This window comes from Aptenodytes patagonicus, chromosome 3, assembly GCF_965638725.1.
Source record: "Aptenodytes patagonicus chromosome 3, bAptPat1.pri.cur, whole genome shotgun sequence".
Lineage (NCBI taxonomy): Eukaryota > Metazoa > Chordata > Aves > Sphenisciformes > Spheniscidae > Aptenodytes > Aptenodytes patagonicus.
Genome location: NC_134951.1, coordinates 74070505 through 74090685, shown reverse-complemented (window position 1 = coordinate 74090685; position 20181 = coordinate 74070505). Strand labels below are relative to the sequence as shown.

The 20181-nt window shown below is 36.7% G+C and overlaps 1 protein-coding gene across 1 annotated transcript in view; it reads right to left on the bottom strand.

Annotated features, from left to right (window-relative positions):
• SYNE1 (spectrin repeat containing nuclear envelope protein 1) overlaps nucleotides 1–20181 on the bottom strand; it is a 268227-nt gene that overhangs the window by 166198 nt on the left and 81848 nt on the right. Inside the window, exons 41-53 of the mRNA XM_076333837.1 lie at nucleotides 18680–18830; nucleotides 16876–17034; nucleotides 15931–16113; nucleotides 14884–14985; nucleotides 12969–13172; nucleotides 11792–11999; nucleotides 10950–11062; nucleotides 10061–10266; nucleotides 8844–8999; nucleotides 7333–7624; nucleotides 6453–6625; nucleotides 4116–4425; nucleotides 1233–1397 (exon numbers count right to left, since the gene is read on the bottom strand). Of these exons, the coding sequence (XP_076189952.1) occupies nucleotides 1233–1397; nucleotides 4116–4425; nucleotides 6453–6625; nucleotides 7333–7624; nucleotides 8844–8999; nucleotides 10061–10266; nucleotides 10950–11062; nucleotides 11792–11999; nucleotides 12969–13172; nucleotides 14884–14985; nucleotides 15931–16113; nucleotides 16876–17034; nucleotides 18680–18830 (2422 nt within the window). The remainder of the gene's footprint in view (nucleotides 1–1232; nucleotides 1398–4115; nucleotides 4426–6452; nucleotides 6626–7332; nucleotides 7625–8843; nucleotides 9000–10060; nucleotides 10267–10949; nucleotides 11063–11791; nucleotides 12000–12968; nucleotides 13173–14883; nucleotides 14986–15930; nucleotides 16114–16875; nucleotides 17035–18679; nucleotides 18831–20181) is intronic.

Genomic DNA, 20181 nt, shown 5'->3' with positions numbered 1-20181 from the left:
AACCCGGCGGGGAGAGCGCGCGGGCCGTACGTTGGTTAAAGAGTGGCTCCGAAACGTGCGCGAGCTTAGGGGAGCGAGAGCTTCTTTCAGATACTGACAATACTGTTCAGGTTAAGATGCGGAAAATAATAACGTTCTTGTGATCGTTTACATAAGAAGCACTGGTATGTAGCTGCTCATAGCACTTTTAAAAACGCAGCTGTGCTGCTCAGAAAAAGCATTTTACAGCCTACCCGTGATCTGCGATGTGCCGTAATTGGTTGCACGTGTCTTTTTTTTCCTTTTTTTTTTTTTTTCCAGACGTGAATTCTTTCTACAGTGTCCTATTTCAATCTCACACATGCTACAAAGGAACTTCGGGAGTTTTCAGCTTAAGAGGCTGGAGAATATAAATACCCTTCCAAACGCTGCATGCCAGAGTAATGTTACTTATCCTCTTGTTCGTCTTACGAGCTAGAAACTACTATCTCCTCCCTTCCCCGTTTTATACGCAGGGACTTTGAGCACAAAGGAGACTGAAAACTATCCAAGGGCGTACAACAAATCCGTAATTTGACCTCGGGTATCCAGAATCTTCACCTAGTACTCTGTTCACTGGCCCGCTCTCTCATGTTTAGGAGCAGAGTAAAATGTTGCTAGCGTGAGTATCTGAACGTCAGCATCAGGCACCAGCAAAACCTGCAGTCTGCTTTAATGTTGCATTCAGGAACATGTAACTTGCTTAGGCACTCAAATGCCTAGGAATGGATGCCAGGGTAAGGAGGAGAGTATACACAGGGAGGCAACTCATACGTTTCTACCGTGTTTGGGGAGAACAATCCTTGCACTGCTTTATGCGCCTCCATTTCACGCAGATCGGGAAAGGTTGTTTCTGACTTTGATTCAGACAACTCTGCTCATGGAGAAAGCGTATTCGGGGAGGAGGACAGAGCAGTATTCATTAATCAGCTAAGCCACATTCTTCTGTGATGCCACTGGGCTTCCGCTCTTGCAAATTGTTTCCATGTGTGCTGTGGCTAACTCAGGTCTGATTGTACTTTTACTCCATCAGTTTAATATGGGAAGGGAGGCGAAAACAAAGCATAGCTTAGAAAGCTTGCTTTCAGCCCACTGAAATGTAATCACCATTTCAGATACACAAAGAGCAAGATCCCACAACTTTTTGGCTCTGGCCTATTTTAGAGCATAGGGTCTGAATTGCAGATGAAATCATGAAAACTAACTTATCTTACATTGATTTTGGACAGCTTTTTCTGTATGGTTGATGTATCTCCAGATGCATCTGACCAGCGGTGCAGCTCTTCCTTTGCAGAATGGAGCCAGTCCGTGAATTCATGCACAGCATCAAGGTATAGCAAATGATCCTTCACAATATCTTCCACTTTCCTCATTTTCTCCTATCATTCAGATGAAAAAAAAAAAAGACCATTAAAGTGTTTAAATACTGTCCTGGCTTTAAGCACGCAGTTATAGAGAGGGCTGGTCTGACCCTATAGCATCCATTTGAATGCTGAATAGAGCACAGCTTATAGCAGCAGAACACAGTGCTACGCTCCACAAGGTTTGGTTTAGGTTGGTCTGGACAGGTGTGTTCTGCTGGAGCAAAAGATGAAGAAGCCTTCTGAAAATGTATGCAAAAATGTGCTTTAACACATCCTTTAACATCAAATGTATCGTTTAATAGACGTCAAAGCTGCAGCTGTGCAACTCTGGCACGCTTTTCCCAATACCCCCTGGAGAGGGTCTTACAGATCACCCGTGAGTCCTCCCAGGGAGCAGCATGCTGCCAGAAACATAGCTCTTATTTAGAAGCACCAAGTCTCTATAAATGCAAAGCAGAGTCAGAGAGATGTCCCATATGAAGACCACAAAGGAGGACTTCTGCTGTTCAAAAGTGCAAAAGGTTCTTATGGTGCTGAGTCCCATTTTAACCATCAGATTAGAAGTGGTGGTTGTCCCCGGCCACTTGCCTTGCAGCCCTGGAGGACACTTTCCCTCACACAGATGTACGACAGCTTCATGGCTCCATCTTAGCTTTTTAACGTAAGCTTAAAGTGGGGCCAGCTTACCTTACTATGAAAAGGTGAAATAGTGTACTCATCTAGATTTGCCTTTGGTCTGACTGAGCAGATTTGTTCTTATATTCTTGTGAGCTAACACCGAGGAATGCTTATCAAAACTAACCAAAAGTGAACCGAGCTAATCAAATAGCTTTTTACTCCTGTGTGGATACTCTAATCTAGATCTAAGTGTCCTTAAACCAGTTTCAAACTAAACCACTTATGAATTAAATTCCACTTACTGAGTTGAATTTTGAATAACTCAACATTCAACTAATGCCTTTAAAAATTAAGTTAGTTAGATTAATAAGCCCTACTGTTCCCTCTGAAAATAATCATCATAATTTCTCAGAATGTGCCAGACCAACTAGACAATGGATGGTTACTAGCTAAACAAAAGTGACCTGAAGTAAATCCTCAAAGTTTTAACATCTTAATGCATTTTATGCAACAACAGAGTAAGAAAATGTGCACATGTGCCTGACTCTAAACAAAATAGATAGCTTCCTAGTGAAGCAAAGAAGTCCCAGGAAAGCCAACCACACACTGCTCTTTACTTTGCTCGCACCAAAATATAGTACTAGTAGAGGGGGAGAGTGGAGGCAAAGTGCAAATTCAGTTGGTCTCTTCTGGTGGCAATGGCTTCTACCAGTTGCAGTCAGTGCTGTTCTCTCCCAAGGGAAAGACTGCAAAACTGTCTTTCTTGCTTAAGAAATTAAATTTATAGATGCATATTGATTTTAGGAGAACACTGCCATGCTGACTTATGATACTCTTTTCGCACAAGTTTAAAAGCATTGTATTGAGTGAGTCAGTAGAGAAGTAACTCTACTTCTTTCAGCAGCATTAAATGGAGAACAATACGCTCTAGAGCTCTAGATTTAACGCTGCTGAAAGAAGTAGAGTTATACAAGGATGAAACTGCACTGATTCTCTAGAAACCAGGTTCATAGCTTACTATATCCATTAAAAAAAAGAGAGCAGAAGTTCATCATAAAAACAAAAGTGTGTGAATAGATTGTAATTACAGACTAGATATATCTGAGAGGGCTATAATATCTATGGTCTATGTTTAAAGCAATAAAGCAATGACAATAATAGTATATCTTATCCCACAAATAAAAAAAAAATCCGAACCCAAAATGCATGATTCCACAAAATGACTTTCCTTTATCAGGTTTAGTAAGAAAAATGCAGATTTTTACTAAAGAAGTAAATTCATATGCCTTAGATTTCACATTTTTCCTAACAGATAATTTGTTAGATCTTCCACTTATTTTTTTACTTTGGTACTCTTTTTTTATATAGACTATTGATTAATACCTACAGGCCATCAGCTCTATTCTCAATACATGAAGACTCAAATCACACTTCCATCAGATTACTGAATTTATATACAGTGTTTACTTCAGTCTCACATTAGCCTGTTATTATGTGGCCTCCTCCTGATGCAAACTTTCCCATTAGCTGAGAAGGGGGAGACTGTAACTCAGAGCTAGCGTCACTGTCGTGATCTGGTTGGCAGAAGGTCTCAGTGAGCTCACGTATCTTTCCTTAGAAACCAAAGAGAATACCTGTATAGCACGTGCAGTGCTTAGTGGCTTGAAACACCACAAAAGATGGGCATATATCTTTCTGACAATAGGATTTCTCTTTCTGACAATACATTTTCTGCTCAGGGAGGCATTTCACTCTTCCCTTTCTAGGTAAAAAAAATACCGCTAGGAATGAATGGAAAAGAATTAGATGACAATAAATCTGGGATAATGTCAGAAATATTGTTGCATATATGAAACTAGGAATAAAATATATGCCTTTCACTCTTCAAACATCATAACCATACCAATTACAATTCCCCACAATTTTTTTGCATTCCAGTGAATTTTAGTAAACTACATCCAACTTTTTTGTTAGACTCAACCATAACAAAAGGCAAGACTATTCAAACACAGTCAATCCTTTAGTTACTAGAAAATTATGAAAATCAAAATTTTAGCCTTATATACAGATATCTAAACATTTTACTCGAAATGGAGGCCTTTGCCTTTATCTTACCTTGGCTACAGTTGTGATGTCATTAAACTGTGCTTTTAGTTCTTCTTGAGCTGCTTCTCCAAAAGAATCATCCTCTGTTTTTTCATACAGTTCCACAGCTTTTTCAATGAGTTGCTGTAAATCACTGGAGTGATCCTCTATCTCAGAAACAATAGCCTGGAAGTGGTCCAGCTGAGCAAACTTCTCCTTCAGACCAACCTGTGGTTCTAAAGGCTGCTCCACTTTGTGATCCAGCTTCTCTAACCACTGCTCCAGCTGGTTTTTCCTTTCCAGATATTCATTCCACTGGGTAATGACAGACTCTAGGCAGCTTACATTAAAAGAAACATACACAGTACAGATGAGAACTTTTGAAAGGTCTGAAGAAAAAGAGCCTGCTTATACCTTAAGTGTCACACTGCCTGTAGCCATGTATAATATGTTTAGAATATGCTTTTTCCCCCATCTTGCTTTAGTTTTCTATGTCAACTCACATCCAAGCTATTCTAGAATTTCTGTGTTCTTCGGGCTACTACATATAACCTGATACAACTGCTTCCCTACCACAGGTTACATGAGCAATCTGTCTCGGACTAATGAAAAGCACGTTTCAGTGTCTGTCCAGCAAAGTAAAATACAGAGCGTTACTGGAGTTCTTTGTGATCAGAGTAATAAAATGTACAGCAGCCTGTGTTGCAAATTATTGACAATTAAGAGATAATCTGGCAAGTTTTGGAAGAACAAATCAATTGTATATAGTCTCATTTACAATTTATAAGAAATACTCTCTTCTGTTATATATTGCTCCTCCTAGCAGATCGCCAGATTTCTCTGGGATTTGTGTTGAGGAATGTAATTCTCATCCCACTGGACTTAATGATAGACATGAATGTGGTAAGGATTTCATTCAAAATGTAATGGTCTAAATCTAAATAATATTTTATGACAAAAATTGGGTGAAATTAGAGTGGAATCTTAAAGGCAGCCCATTATAATTTTCTTCATATAACTGTATTACAATTTTTGAATAATTAAGGAAGTGGCACCACTTTCAACTGAAAAACTCCAATTTACCTATATTATGGCTCCCACCATTGACAGCTGATATTTAGGACGCAGATAGCCTAGCACTCAGATTATCTAAAATACAGATCTATGACCTTTCTGATGCAGATCTATGAGTTTTCTGATGCAGGGAAAACTTTGTTTTCCTTAGTTAGAGAACTAAGGAAGTAGGATCATGCAGAAGTTCACCGAGGGCCCATTTCTACCCGGTAATGACTGGGATGTTGCAACGGAGAGTGCTTGTAAAATGCACAGATGAAAGCAACCAGGGAGCGGCTGCAGCTGGTTTGGATGACAGGATTTAAATGTCAGATGTTCTTAAAAGAAATTTTAAAAAGATGGAATTTGATGATGAAAATAATGCTTTACTTAGGAAGGAGAAATCAGATACACGAATACAAAATTGGGGATAACTGCCTAGGCTTACCAGTGTGGAAAAAGATTTGGGAGATAGTAGAGGATAAAGAAGTAAACAAAATTCAGCAATATGATACTATTGCAAAGAAAGGAAAATCTCATTCTGGAGTGGATTAAGAAGAGTGTTGTATGAAGGAAATGGAAAAGTACTGATACTCTATTCAGAATTAATAAGGTCTCAAATACAGTAAGAGGTCAGCCCACTTTCAGTTATTATCTTTTAAGAAAAACATAGACAAATGAGGGATAGTCTGCAATCTATTGAAAAAGAAACAAGGATGAAAGAGGTCCAGGAAGTATTAGTAGTGAGAGACATCAGTCTGTCTAGAACAGAGATGATGGAGGCCTTCAAATATGTAAAATGGTCTCACACAGGCAATAAGAAAAACTTTCTATTTCTACCAAGGTTAAGACAAGAAGAAATCAGCGTAATTTGCAAGAAAGATTATTTGGAGTGGATATTAGGATTTTTTTTTAATTAAAAAACATAATGAAAGACAGAATTGAGAAACCTTCCTAGAGTTGTGTAAGAAAAAGGTAGATAAATATGTCAGATGTTCTTGGTCCTGCCCAAGTACAGGATCAGTAACTCAGAAAGCCCTTTCTAGCTTTTTCTCTGTATGAATTTGTATGATTTCTATTTATTTTTAAATTACCGTCAAGTACCATCTCATATGAAATTTGATTCATCTGATAGGTCAACTCATCTTTTTTATAGAAGGATGTATTTTTTTCAGGCAATTTTGATTCTTTCTGATGATGCAACTTTCCCCTCACATACCAGTAATGAATGAATGGACTCCTATGTGCTGGAAGGTACCATTCTTTGTAAGCAAAGATGGCAGGGTCTGACCTGTGTTTTCCAGGGAGTTTTACCTCTGCCAGTTCACTGAGGTGCTGATGATGTCATTCCATACTTCCTTCAGCGTCTGTAGCTCAGTTTGTATCACCTTTTGTCCTTCCTCATTGCTGCTTCTAAGTGCTTGTTCTCCTTTGCCAATGGCCATGTTCAGCTTAACTTCACCATCACCTTTGAGTAAGAGGATCTCCTGTGAGGCAAAATAAGTCAAAATATAAAATGCAGTCTGCTGAGAGGTGAAAGCTGTTATTCTTTCAACAGTGGACACCATCTTCTCTGAGCTCATTTATCCTTGACAGCCATGCCCAGTATGAATTCTTAGGCACCTTTTCTTTTAAGTGCCTGTCCCTTGCTACGCACAAGTGATCCAGCAGTTTTTCCCACAGCCACACAGGTATTCCACTGCATTGGTCACCCTAAAATATTGCTCACATTGCAGTAGATAATGAGTAGGTCAAGCACTGCACAGAAAGACAGCACCACATAGCCAGAAGAAATCTCAAGAAAGCCCATGGTGGGATCTCCTACACTGATGACCTTCCTAATAGATGTTTATCATCTAACCTGTTCCTGAAGACCTCCTGTGACAGATACATCACAGCCTCTCTGCGTCAATTATTCCAAGGCTTCCCCTCCATTAGAAAGCTTTTTTGGACCTGAATACACATTTTCATAGTTCATTATTCCTTATTAAATGTAATACCTGGCACCTGTCTCCATTACACTTCATCCTGTTTTTCATACTGCACCTCCCAATTTGTCAAGAACACCTTAAATTCTAATCCTCTCCTTCATAACCGTAGAAAGAATAAAACATAAAAATACTCCTTTTCCACTGACGTGGCCCACACCCAATATTAACCTTGATGCGTAATCTCTAGTTGTATCCTTCTTTACCTGAATTTGTGTCAGTCGTCTCTCTAGTGTAGCTTTGCTACCAACAGTGCTCTCTGATGACGCCAGTTTATCTTGAACCTCTTTCACCCATGACCACATACTCTGCAATGCCTCCTCCAAAGTGAGATGCTCTTGGAGTGCAAGCTGACATGTTCGCAGCTTCTCCTTAACAGTTTTGACCATGTTTTGATAATTGGTGAGATGTTGAGAGACCAGGCGCACTTCCCTCCCTGCACCATGGCCTTCTTCATTTAAAGTCTGTGCCATTTGGGACAGCTTATCAAAAGATTCCCTGAAACAAAATATTGAGACTGAAAATCAGTTTCAGAAAGCATATGATATTGTTATAGCAACTATCAGAAATTATGAAGATTGCTGACATAATCACCTACTCCACCAGTGATAGAGTTCATAGTTAACAGAAAAATTAGCTGGGAGAGACTGAAAGGAAATATAAGCAGTGTGTATTGATTAATATCTTTACTTGTGTACAGTGCCATTTCTTGCATTGGTGCTCAAAATGATCACACTGAAATCTTTGCATTACACATTTGCATTAAAAGCTAACAATTTTCTTTTCGGCTGTCAGATTTTCCAGTTCTATATGAACTGCTACCTTTTTGTACCTGTCAAAGCTTCTGAGAAGTTTATAGTCTTTGACAGGTAGGAAGGCATGACGGAAAGGTCAGGCCATTTGTCCAGGATTAGACACTGACTCGGGGGTTCAGTACAAGGGTCAGTACAAGGTATTAAAACACTGGGTTTATACAGCCTCAGTTAATCTCAATCTGCTGGATCACCCTTCCTGATACCCTGTGATTACAGGGAATTTACATCAGACCAAAACTTCTTGCACCACTCTCAAGGGAATAGGTAGAGACTGGGTGTTCCCTTCTAGCATGCTGTGAGGCTTGAACAACTGACTACTATTTCTGTTCTATCTTCTCCAACCTAATAATAAAAAAAAAAAATTGAAAAACCACAGTGTACTAAAAAAGGCAATTACTTCATCATCTATTGGCTAAGTCTGAATTCTAGAAAGATTTTGCAGCCAATGTGGATGTTATTTGAGCTCTTTTAAAGTCAGCTGTATGGGAAATTGGATTCTGCTAGCCTGGTTGGATCCGAGTGTTGCAGGACAGAAGGAAAATTTTAAAATGGATATAATGATAAGTGTCATTTTTACTATTGCTTTTACAAGCAATATTTTTAAGATTTATTTTTACAAGCAAAATTTTTAAGATTTATCTTTTTAAGATAATATTTTTCAGTTTCCATTTATTAATGAAGTAAGATTTTCTTAATGAGAAATGTATCAACATCAAATTTCAGAGTTGGCTTCAAATTCCAATTTCCTTAAAACTGGAAGTATCTGGATTCAGCCTCTTTTCACACAGTGTGTTGCAACACCTTTATCTTTCACAAACACACTTTACCCCAACAGTTTTGTTTCACTGTTGCTTTAGCAGAGGAAAAAGTGAGAGTATTTTAGGAAATGTATTTCATACTACCTTGAATTCAGTAACTCTTCCAGGAACTTTTCCACTTTCTGCACCTCCTTTTTCTTCTCAGGAATAAGCTGTTTGCTCTCTCCTAATGCTTCTGTGCTTATTCTTTCTTCCATGTCATGTATCCACAGGCCAAGTTTCTTGTGCTGATCTTCAAAGCTACAGAACAGATAAATACTCCCTTAAAAATGTTTCTCAGGTGGAGTAAAGTTAGTAAGAAGTTAACTCAGTTCTTTCAATATCCGCAAGACCAGGAAAATAAAACTAGGTATCAATTTCATGCTTCAAGAATAAGAGTTGTACACAAAACATAATTCCATGGTGACTACTAAGCTAAAAATATTCAGCAACTCTCTAAAAATGTCCAGCAAAATCATGGGAACTACACTGAAAAAAGAAGCCTCCAAAATTTAAAGTGACAGTACTTTTATTTATTACTAGATTCAATAAAGACAGATGAAAAAAGCCTTTTCCAAATCCTTATAATGATTTAGTCTAAGATTAAAAAATGGATAAAAATGGGCTTTTACTCAGCATTGACACTTACAACACCTGAAGTGTTGTGCTTTCAATTTCTCCAACAGAACGTAACTGGAATCTGGAGTGCTCAGAACTCAGCAAAACAAGTTCTGGCCCTAAGTTTGAAAACCTTTTCCTTACATGAAGGCACACCGTCTCGTCTTGCTGTTTTACCCATTACTGCTACACTAACTTTGCTTTCAATTAGCAACAGTTTTGAATCTAGTTATACCTAAAAATATTTGAACTCCCAAGATTCCAGCCCTAAGTAATAATTTAAGAGTGTTTTCTTACTGGCTCCTTAGGAAATATGTCCATCTGGAATGGGACAGGACAGACGCATGCTGTGTAAAAAGCATGCTATCTTCAAACCCCAGGGCAGAACTTGAAAATTCATCACACCTTTTTCTTCCAGGAAATTGCATTTAAATTACTGAGATCCCAACTGCTGATCTGGGATTGCATGAGCTACACAGATCTTCCGCATATATGATCCTGACCTTCTATTCTTTAACCAAATCAATACCCTTGGAGCAAGAACTGTTGCTTTGTTTTTAGCAGAGAACTTCATTTTCTCTTAAATATTCCAAAGAAGAAAGCAAACAGGACTAGAAAAACTGGAAATAATTTCCAATTGTGCCCTGTATTTCTGCAGCTGGGCAATTTCATGCAGTCCATCTGTGACTACTGGTATTACTCACCTTCCCAGGTGTAAGGCACAAGCTTCCAGGGCCTTCTTATCATTCAGACACTGGTTGAGGAATTCCTGGAGGTTCTGGTTAGACTTTGCTATTTGCTCCTGAATATGGCTCACAAGTGGTTCGGGTAAGCAAGCATACAAACTTTCTCCTTCCTTGCAGGCAGCATCTAACTTGTTCTGTCCCTCACTAACAGAATCCAGCACACTCTGTGTAATGAAAGAATACAGTTTAAACATGCAAGATTGAATAACTAAAAATAAGCAATATTTCTATTAGAAGTGGTTAGATTTCCCCAACAAGATGAGAGCCGTGTCTAGCTACGGAAAAAATTCTAAGCAGATAGTTCAAATAAAATTTTATTAAGTGGTGCTACAATTCACAGAGCTCAGTTTTTCTATTTGGTCCCAAGGTAGTCCTGTCTTTCTCTGGATAGTTTAGTCATGTCCTGAAGATGTTATATATTTCAAGAATTAGGGCTGTTTGCAGTAGGTGTCTGCTATCTGTTCTGTCCCATCAAAAATCTACACAGATAAGCTTTGACATATCAGTGTTAATCTGAAAGATTGAATAAGCAATAGTGTAAGAAAAAGTAGGAAAAGGAAAAGAAGAGAAAGAAGGCAAAAAAAGGAAAAAAAGATTAAAAATCAGAAATAAGAATAGTTTAGTTACACATACACCTTCCCGAAATTAAATTCTGATCTCTCAGAACAGTGAACAGTTTCCACTGTGTTCCCTCTACAGTACATATTGCTGTCTTGAACCATTCTTATATTACCTTTTTGGAAACAAAACCAATAAATATGATAGCATCTACAAATTACTTTAGAGATACAATTGGATACATATAGTTAAATTGCTAATTACTGTTTTTTCAATTTGTTCACTATACCTGCAAGTCATGTAGCTTTGCCTCTATGGCTTTGCTGTCTCCAGACCTGTCAGATGATTCTTTTACTGCAGACTTCACACCAGAAAACCATTCCTGGAATTCTTGCATAGAATCTTATTTAATAAAAAAGTATAGAGAAGAGAATATTTTTTTTAAGAAGCAGCATTATCCACAATACTATACAGCTGTCTTCCACAATTCTTTTATCCTTCAGGAACAGCGTGTAAAAGCTAACAGGATGAGTCTCATTGCCTTCAATGACCTTGGGGAGTGGGATTCATTTCACAAAAAGTTACATGTTTCCACTGTAAACATCCAAATTTGAACAGTCACATTAGGCTCCCCTTTATAGTCAATAGGAAAAACCCAGGCATTTTCAGTCTATGATATGACCCAATTTAATGTTAGATAATATCTAGATTAATATCTTAATATATAAGATTAAAAATTGCCTATTTCTCTCCACTGACTACCCAGGGAGCCCAGGAAATACTTCAGATGGGGACTTTTACATTATAAACATCTCCATTTGGTTATATGCATCTCTTTATGGCAAATACACAAAGTATATGTATGCAACAGAGATGTATATTAAGAGTGAAGAAAGGTGGAGCTGAGCTTGCCTTTCATGCATATTACGTGTTTAAAGTTGAATTCTGTTTTTGTAAAATGCTTTGTTTCGTAGCAGTTATCAAATAAACATTTGGTAACAGGACTTTTTGAAAGGCTCCGTACAAAAATAAAGTTGTAATTGCAGGTGACATCACTGGAGACTCTGGCAGACTCCAGAATGATTCACTGCTGCGGGCTAACGGCTCATATTAACACGCCTGAAGACTCACGGAGGAAACGTTTTTCCAAGGAGTCTTGCATGCTGGCCTGTGTTCTGGAACAGAGCTGATTCACAGCTTCATACTTCTTTATTAGCGAAGTGACAGTGCCACCAAGAGTTTCCAGCTCTGCAGAATGGTATTTGCGACACAGGCTGTTGAGGTTCTCACGTGTCGAGTCAATGCTGCTCTGCTGAAGCTGAAGGTCTCTTTGTGTTTCCTGAAAATGAAGTTACAACACAAATATGACATTTGTAAAGAAACAAAAGAGCCCTCTCTTTTCCTCAAGCATTCCTTCTCCTTCCATATGCTCTTTCCTTCTATGGTCTATTGCAAGTCCTAGACACAATGAAGGGAAGAAGTACTGGATCACGTTTCCTGAATTTTCCAAGTGAGATGAATCCTTGAAATGAAAGAACCGTCACAGAAATGTGAAAAATGCTGTTTCTCATGGTTTACTACTTTATTAAAAAATAAATAAATTTCAAGGCATATTGAATAGCAATAGTTATTTTCAGCAAAGTCTGAAGGTACATGTGAGATGCAATATGACAGTGGTATTTGGCGGGACTTCTGAATGAAAGGGAGTTTTCATCTTACTAGAGAGGAACATTTGTTTGAAAATTAAATTTGAATTGGCTAGTATATCAACATTAACATGTGCTCACGCTGAAAAAATCTCCATGTGGTTTGTCATGTTATGATGTGCATAATTGTATGCAATCAAGAGAGCTCTAGGATGTAGACAAAAGAATTGCTATATATGAGGACTGAGGAGGACTTCTGAGGTAGAAGTTTGTGTTAAAATTTGGTTCAGTCTAGGGTCTTCTACTGTGATGAGTTGTAAGTTCATAACTTATATTGTAAGGGAGTCAATGGACTTGTAAACATGCTGGAGTAATGACTGAAGAGTTCAATGTAACAAAACCAGTTCTTGTCACAACAAAGACCATATTATTCATTATAATTTTCTAAAAGGTTTGTATGAAGTTAATAGATCAGAACTTTTGTTCATTGGTGGAACTTCTTAAAGAGTATCGCTGTATTATTTGCCAATATTCTAGCAGCTGTGCAGGAGATATATATTTTTTATCAAATGAAAATTAAGTATAATGCTTAGCAAAAACTCTGATAAAAAACCAAAGATCACCGCATAACGAAAAACATATTCATTTTCTTCAGCACCGACCTTCACTTTATTTAGAGCTTCAGGATCCAGGTTACATGCACAGCTTAACAGTGTCTCTTCCGCTTTTGTTAACCACTCTGTCATCTGATCAATAACCTTCTGTAACTGCATCTTCTGAGTACTGAAATCTTTCAGTGTCTCTTTTGCCGTCTCTGACATTTCTTTGGCGTGTTCCAACTTCTGCCTCAAATCTGATTCTATAAACTAAAAGCAAAATGTTATGTACTAAAGCATTTAAATAAAGCATTTATTATGGTGAATGTTTATTGAAAAAATGGAAGGTAGGAAAGTGACACACAATGATCATTTTGCTCTCTTTACATCCGTAACTAAAGATACTTACATAAACAAAAAAATGTCAACCATTCAGGATTAAGTCTTAGATATACAGTAATCCAAAGAAGGGATACTAACTTATAAAAAGCCAGACTGCAAACTTTTGAAGTTATTATCTACTTCTGAAAAATTAAACAGTTGATGTTTTTCCTTTACTAATTTGCCATATATACAGAACATGACCTAAACACGACTAGCTCCATAAAAAGAAATATCAAATGGTGAGACTTAAGAGCACTGAGGCTTAAAGTATCTCAGTGAAAGCAGATTAAAACTGAAGACAATACAAAAATAAGTTAGAATATTGCCCATTAACCTGTTCAAAGACAGCAGTATGTGAAATTATAGTAGATGTTAGCTGTGCACATATTACTAATAAAAAGTAAATCAAATCAGTCATAATAGGGTAATATTTATAAATAAGCTACTACTGAAAATTCTATTAAGGAATTGTTTATGTTCTTAGGATATGAGCTGATCACACTAGTTCATCTGAATGTTGGCAAATGATTTGGGGATTTATGTTTAGTTTGTGAGGCTTTATTTTCAAATTTGCATTTATATATCAACTACAATTATTTTGTTGTATTGATTTAAATTTTTTATTGTATTTATCATATTTAGTAGTTGGAAATAGGTGTGTGTTGGTTAACTGATATTCTGCAAAATAATTTGCTCTAAGTTTCGCTCTATAAGTGGACAGATATTTATTATGAAACACATGATTAAATTTGAATTTACTGAACCTCTCATGTAAAGGAAACAATTTGGGAGAACAAAGGATTCTTGACCCATATCTGATTGGTAATTTAGGTTTATGTGTATGGTCATGGCAAAATGTGGACAAGGCTTGAGTGTTATATTAAGTTCTGTTAAAATCTGATAAATGGTTTTGAAATAAATATCTATCGAGATATTTCCCTGCCTGTGGAAATCGCAGAAGTCAGCTTATCTTTTAAACCTTCTGACATTGAAAGTGAATAATCTCACATACCAATTTCCATTTGAAATCAAACATCCAAAATAGTCATACTTTGGTTTTGCATTTGCCCTAGAACATAAAAAATAAGGACCTGGCCAAAAATAAAAGTTCAACAGCTCACCTTCAGTGTTCGTATTTTACCCCTCTCTTGTAACAGCTAGTTCAGGGCACAAATTCCAGTCCACTAAAGAATACTTTGGGTTTGATAAAGCAAATGAACATATTTTACTGCATTATAATTCTTTCAAAGAGGCAAACTGTATGCACTCACATATGATGTGGCTTAATGTTGTGCAGTGTAAAGAATATCATCCGTCTCATATCTGATCAGCTACTTTATAAACTATTTACTCTATTTTGATTTAGTAAAAAAAACTTTTACAACTGTAATGTTCAATTACTTTATAGCATATTTTTTTCAGAAAAAATCAAAGTTAACTAAAGAAATATGAACAAAGAATAGTTATGAGACATATAAATAATGCTGTATCTGTCACCTTGAAAGAAGAAGACAGTACAGGAGAGACAGAAATTTCAGGAGGAGTTTCTTCTTAGTCATTTGAGCACAGTCTGTGATTACCAATGTCTTTATTTTACCTGGAGATCTGCAGGAGGCTCTCGACTATGGGTCAGTTCTTTGAGATCTGAAATTTTGGAACTAAGCTGCTCCAACTTCAGTTCTTTATCCTTGACTTCAGACTGTAAAAGAGATGTGGTCAAAGTTTCATACCAAACTACAAGAAGGTTTTAGACTTTCAGAAGGATGCTCCATCAATTAAAAAAATGAAAGAAAATGTAAACAAAGTTTAGCAACCATAGGGAAAACACTGTTGTTCTATTAGTTTTATTCTCTAAAAATCTCCCATCTCTTTTCCTTTATTAGACTCAGTTCAGACATTTTCCCCCCTCCATTAAAATAACCACACACATTTTTAGCATTTAAAATGCACTAGCAGCTTTAGTTTCTTAAAACTGGCTGAATAAAGATGGGAATGTCATTGTTTATTTGACTGGAAAAATCTACTGTGGTTGTTAGGTTTCACTTGACGGCATGCAGAGTATAATACATGTGCTCTCTGGTTTTTATTACAAGGAAGTGAGCTCTCAGAAAAAAATTAGTCACAGAAATAAATTTTAACCTCAAAAGGGAATTAAAAAATGCTGCTATATATGCACTGACATATCTGGACCTTGTATTTATTGTGGTTGTATAGATCCAAGTTATGAAGAAATATTCTACTTATTAAAAAAATAATAATAGCAAAATGAAAGAGAAAATCATAATTTGTGTAATTGTAGTTCTGAAGTATTAGGCAAGTAATTGGTGTGTGCATCCTATTACCCAAACTTTCTTTTCTAAAAAATTCAAACAGATGTTTTTTGAAATTTTTGTGCTTGTAAGAACACACTGTCATGTATTGCTAGAGCCAAAATAAGTATGGAGCTTAGATTTAGTAAGAGATGTGCCTTTCTTGTTTCTGTCAGAAGCAAACAGCTTCAAAAAAGGACTGGAATGCTGTCAGCTAGCCATTGGGTTAGCGGTACCGCTGCTTGAACAGGGGACATGGTGGTCTACAACAGCACAGCCTGATCACTTGAGATTTTGGTCCAGAACATTTTTATCACTTATTTATGGGTAAGCACCTGGAAATCTTTCAGGAGGACCTCCATTCTCTGACTGTTACTCAAGTTGCTGATGCCTTCATTCAGTTGAGAAATGCACTTGTTGCACCATCCATGCATTTCATCTCCAGTTTTCAGGATGTCATCCCATAGAGACACGCTTACACTCAGCCGGTCGATGTTGTCTTCAATTCTTTCAGACACCTTTTAGGAGAGAAGAATTTATCGATACCATTCACAAATTAATTTTACATTTCTTTATTTTGCAGCCAGTTGTAAGACAAGGGCATCAGAAATAATTAGTAAGCCTGGGCAAAATGATTTTCTTAGAGTTAGGTCTAAGTTCTGAATTCTAATTTCAATTTAGTTACCCAGATCGTAAAATGAACAAAAATTATATGTGACTGTTTCCAAAAATTTGTATATTTTTTACTGGGAAAGAGTTTTATGTTCAAATAAACTTTATCTTTAAAAACAGCTACACTTATATTTCTTACGTAATGCAGGAATTTGTTAATAAAGCAGTATAAATACGAAAATGTAAAATATTAACTTTTATATTATGTTTCTCTGCTATAATGTCTTTCTCAACATATTCACATCTTTTATGGTGTAGCTTAATACAATTTACTGCCTAATTTATTTAGTCCATTTTACTTTAATAAAGTAATACTGGCATACATTAAATGAGAATCCAATACAAATTTATATTCAGAAGTGTGTACTGAGCAAATTTATACTAGTAGCACTCACACATTGTTATAAGACATCATTTTAAATATATCAAGTGGATGTCACAACTTTGTGAGTACAGTGGATGCCAAATCCCTATGATTAACCCTTTGAGATATACTTCAAAGTAAACTTTACTAAACAATTGCACTCTAAGATTCTAATAAAATACTAATACTGTAACGTTAGCCCAACTTAAAAACTGTATTCAGCGTATAAACACCAGACTCTTACATCTAGCCATTTGTCCACTGTACAGTTCATATCTGTTTTTACCGCAGTGGAGTCGCAGTTATGCACTCTTTTCAATTCTGCTAACAAATGTTTTCCTTTATTGGTGAAAGTATCCAGGTCTTTTTGTTTATCACTCAGATCGTTCTTGGCAGCTTCATGCTGTGGACATAAATATTTGCTTGTTTAATGAAGCCTTGAAGAAAGAAAGAAAAATCCAGTTCTCCAGGCACCCATCCCTAGCCCTGTGGTATATGTCATGCATTTCATAATTCTCATTCAGCATACCACCTAATATTTAACTATGCCACAAAATACAGAGCAACTGACATGGTTTTCTCATGAGCACAATCAATTAGTATGATTGTTCTTACAAATAAAGCACACAAGTGGGACTAATAAATTCTGAATTTTCCCCACTTGGTAACTAGCTATTTTCGGGACTTAAGGCAAAATTTTTTTTACTCTTCTTTTTATTCTTCAGACTCTACATGTCTAAAATTGAATAATAATAAGAACCCATCATTGACTAACTAGTATCTAAAATCAGTTCTGGAATTACAGCAGGGTAAACAGAGGGTGGTGCAAACAAAATTTAGAATTGTAACACCCATCACTCCTAGATACTCTGGAAAACAAAAGTACAAATGTGTTCAGAAAGGAATTAGACAAAATCTTCAGGGCTGCTAAGTTTGCAGTTCTAGGCTTAGGGAAATCTTTAAAACACTGTCACTGAAGAGGTGACAACATACTGAGAAAGGATCACAGTAAGCATCGCGTACTTTTTTCTTTAAGAAGTATTACAGATCAGCATTAGAGATAAGCTACTAATCTGGATGCAGAATGGCCATGTGGCCATGCCTACTTAATTATGGTAGGAGTTGTGCAAAATATTTATCGCGCTCCAACTCCTTCAGGCCTAGATGTGGCCACTGTTGTAGCAGGGAATTCTCCACAGCCCAAGGCTCACATTAAGGAGAGGAATCATATGGAAGATACATGCATTTCTTTGTTAGACTGGTGAGCTCTGTTCTGGCTTTCAGTTCTAATTAAAATGTCTTTTAAAAAGAGGTCATAAATACGAGCAGTTTAGAATGAGGTTTATACAGATCTGACTGAAGAATTTTTAATGAAGAGCTCAATAGGCTTCCAAATGAAATTACCCTCTGAATGAACAGAAAGAATTTAACTCAGTACTGTTTTTCCTGACAGGCTGATGGATAGCAGAATTTAGAATTTTAGAAATATGATCCAGTGAAATGAATGGAATGCAGGCATCAAAATTCCTTATCTCGGCTCAATGGCCAGTATCAACATTGTACCCCATGGAATAAGTCGTCTCAGGGAAAGAGGCAGACATAAGAATTGCACACATCAAAAACGTGTGCAATTCATTTTCTTTTGTTGACTTTTATCCATTCAAAAAAATACCCAATATGGAAAATTATTAAAGTACGTTGACTGGAAATATCCTCTCACACTATGATAGGAATATAGTCTCAAGGTATTTTATATAAAAAGCAGATAACGTATGCTTTCCATATAAATTAACATTTTGCATTTCTAGGTGTTAAAATAATAAATAGCAACAATCAAATACACATTAGTGGATCGCACCAAAATGCTGAAAGGACTATATTCTTTCCTCATCAGAATCAGTACAATTTAAACCCTGAATGTCAGCGTGACAAGATTTGACAGTAAAGTCAAGGAACTTTAAACACAGCTCAAGGGCACCTTTCAAACAGAAAAATCCATCTAAATCAAAGATCATTTAAATCCCGCAAATGAAAATATATGTAATTACCTTTGATAAAGTTCGCCTGACATCTTCATGGTCCTTCCAAATGGATTTGATCACAGAAGCGCTGTCAGCACTGTCTATGACTTTCATTACTGTTGACTTCAAGCTCTGATATTCCTTCATCAGATCGATAAGAATGCAGGACTGCTCTTTTCTGTAATGTGAAAAGGCTGTGTTAGCTCCATTTGCTGTCATGTTTCTGAAGGAAAGAGAATGTGACGTAGTGATTTACCATGGGAAAATCAGGATGCAGTGCTAAACATGTTTTAGGCAGCCAAGGAAATATTAATATTTAGGTTTTACAAATCACTGTGGTCCATATATCACAAAACATCTCACTGAGGAGTATATGAATCGCCATCTCATATATATCAGATATCGAAGCAACTGACTTGAGCAAAAGAAAGACTGAAACCGGAATTCAAGCTTCTCACTTCCTAAGTTTAGCACCTTACTGACTGGAAATCACACTATAATGATGCTGGCACTCGCAGCTCATTTTTTTTAACTTGTTTCTTTAACATGGAGTATTTTGGAGGGTAAAAAGAAGCAAAGACTAAAGCAATGCAAGATAAGTCTGACTATTTTGTCCTCCAGTTGTCAGATGCATGCTTTTGGGTCTAAAACATTACATTCAACTTACCTGTCATTCTACTGAGAACAGAATAACCTGCTGCTAAGAACAGGCCTAATGGGTTTTTTCCACCCCCTCTCCAGAAAAGCCTATTTCTGCTCAGGTAACGGACAGAAAAAAAAAACCCTATTCAATCCATTCCTGGTGTTTACACTGAAGAGAGAGAAGGAGGACGAATACTTTGGATATGTTTAGGGTAGAACAGTGTTTGCAGTGAAAGGAATTTGGGAAACATGACATCGCCAAGAAAGAGAGGTAATTGCTTTAGGAGCTGGCTCTTCTCTGAATGCTCCGAAGAGCTCTCCAAAAGAATCAGGTTCAAGAGGGTCTAAAATTGTGTCTATATGGGAGAGAAAACAGTTCAAAATAATTAAAATTAAATTAATAATTTAAACAAAAATTAACATTATTTTCATGTTAGAAAGGAATGACGAGGTACCTGAATATCTTTCAGTTTTAGGTATAAAGATGGCAACAACCACCCCAGTATGGGAAAACTGGACAACTCATTTGCCCTCAATAATGTATCTATAAGGCAGGGATAGCTATTTTACGTTTTCTTCACTACCGCACTGGTATTGTCTAGCTTCTGGCACATGTATGCGGAAATTACTTGGTTTATTATTATTAAGGACTTCTAAAGGTAAGAAAAATGGGTTGCAGCAACATGCAACATGAAATACAAATTAGCAGCAGTGCTGAAGAAAAAGGAGCGATGGACATTTTTAAATAAAGCTATCCTTTTCTTCCACTTAGTTCAGATTTATACATCTCTTAAAAACGCACTAGAAAACCAGACTGAATTCAGCTGGAGAAAACCACCAGAAATGAAATTCATGTAGCTGTGCATATTTTCAAGAGGGAAATAATA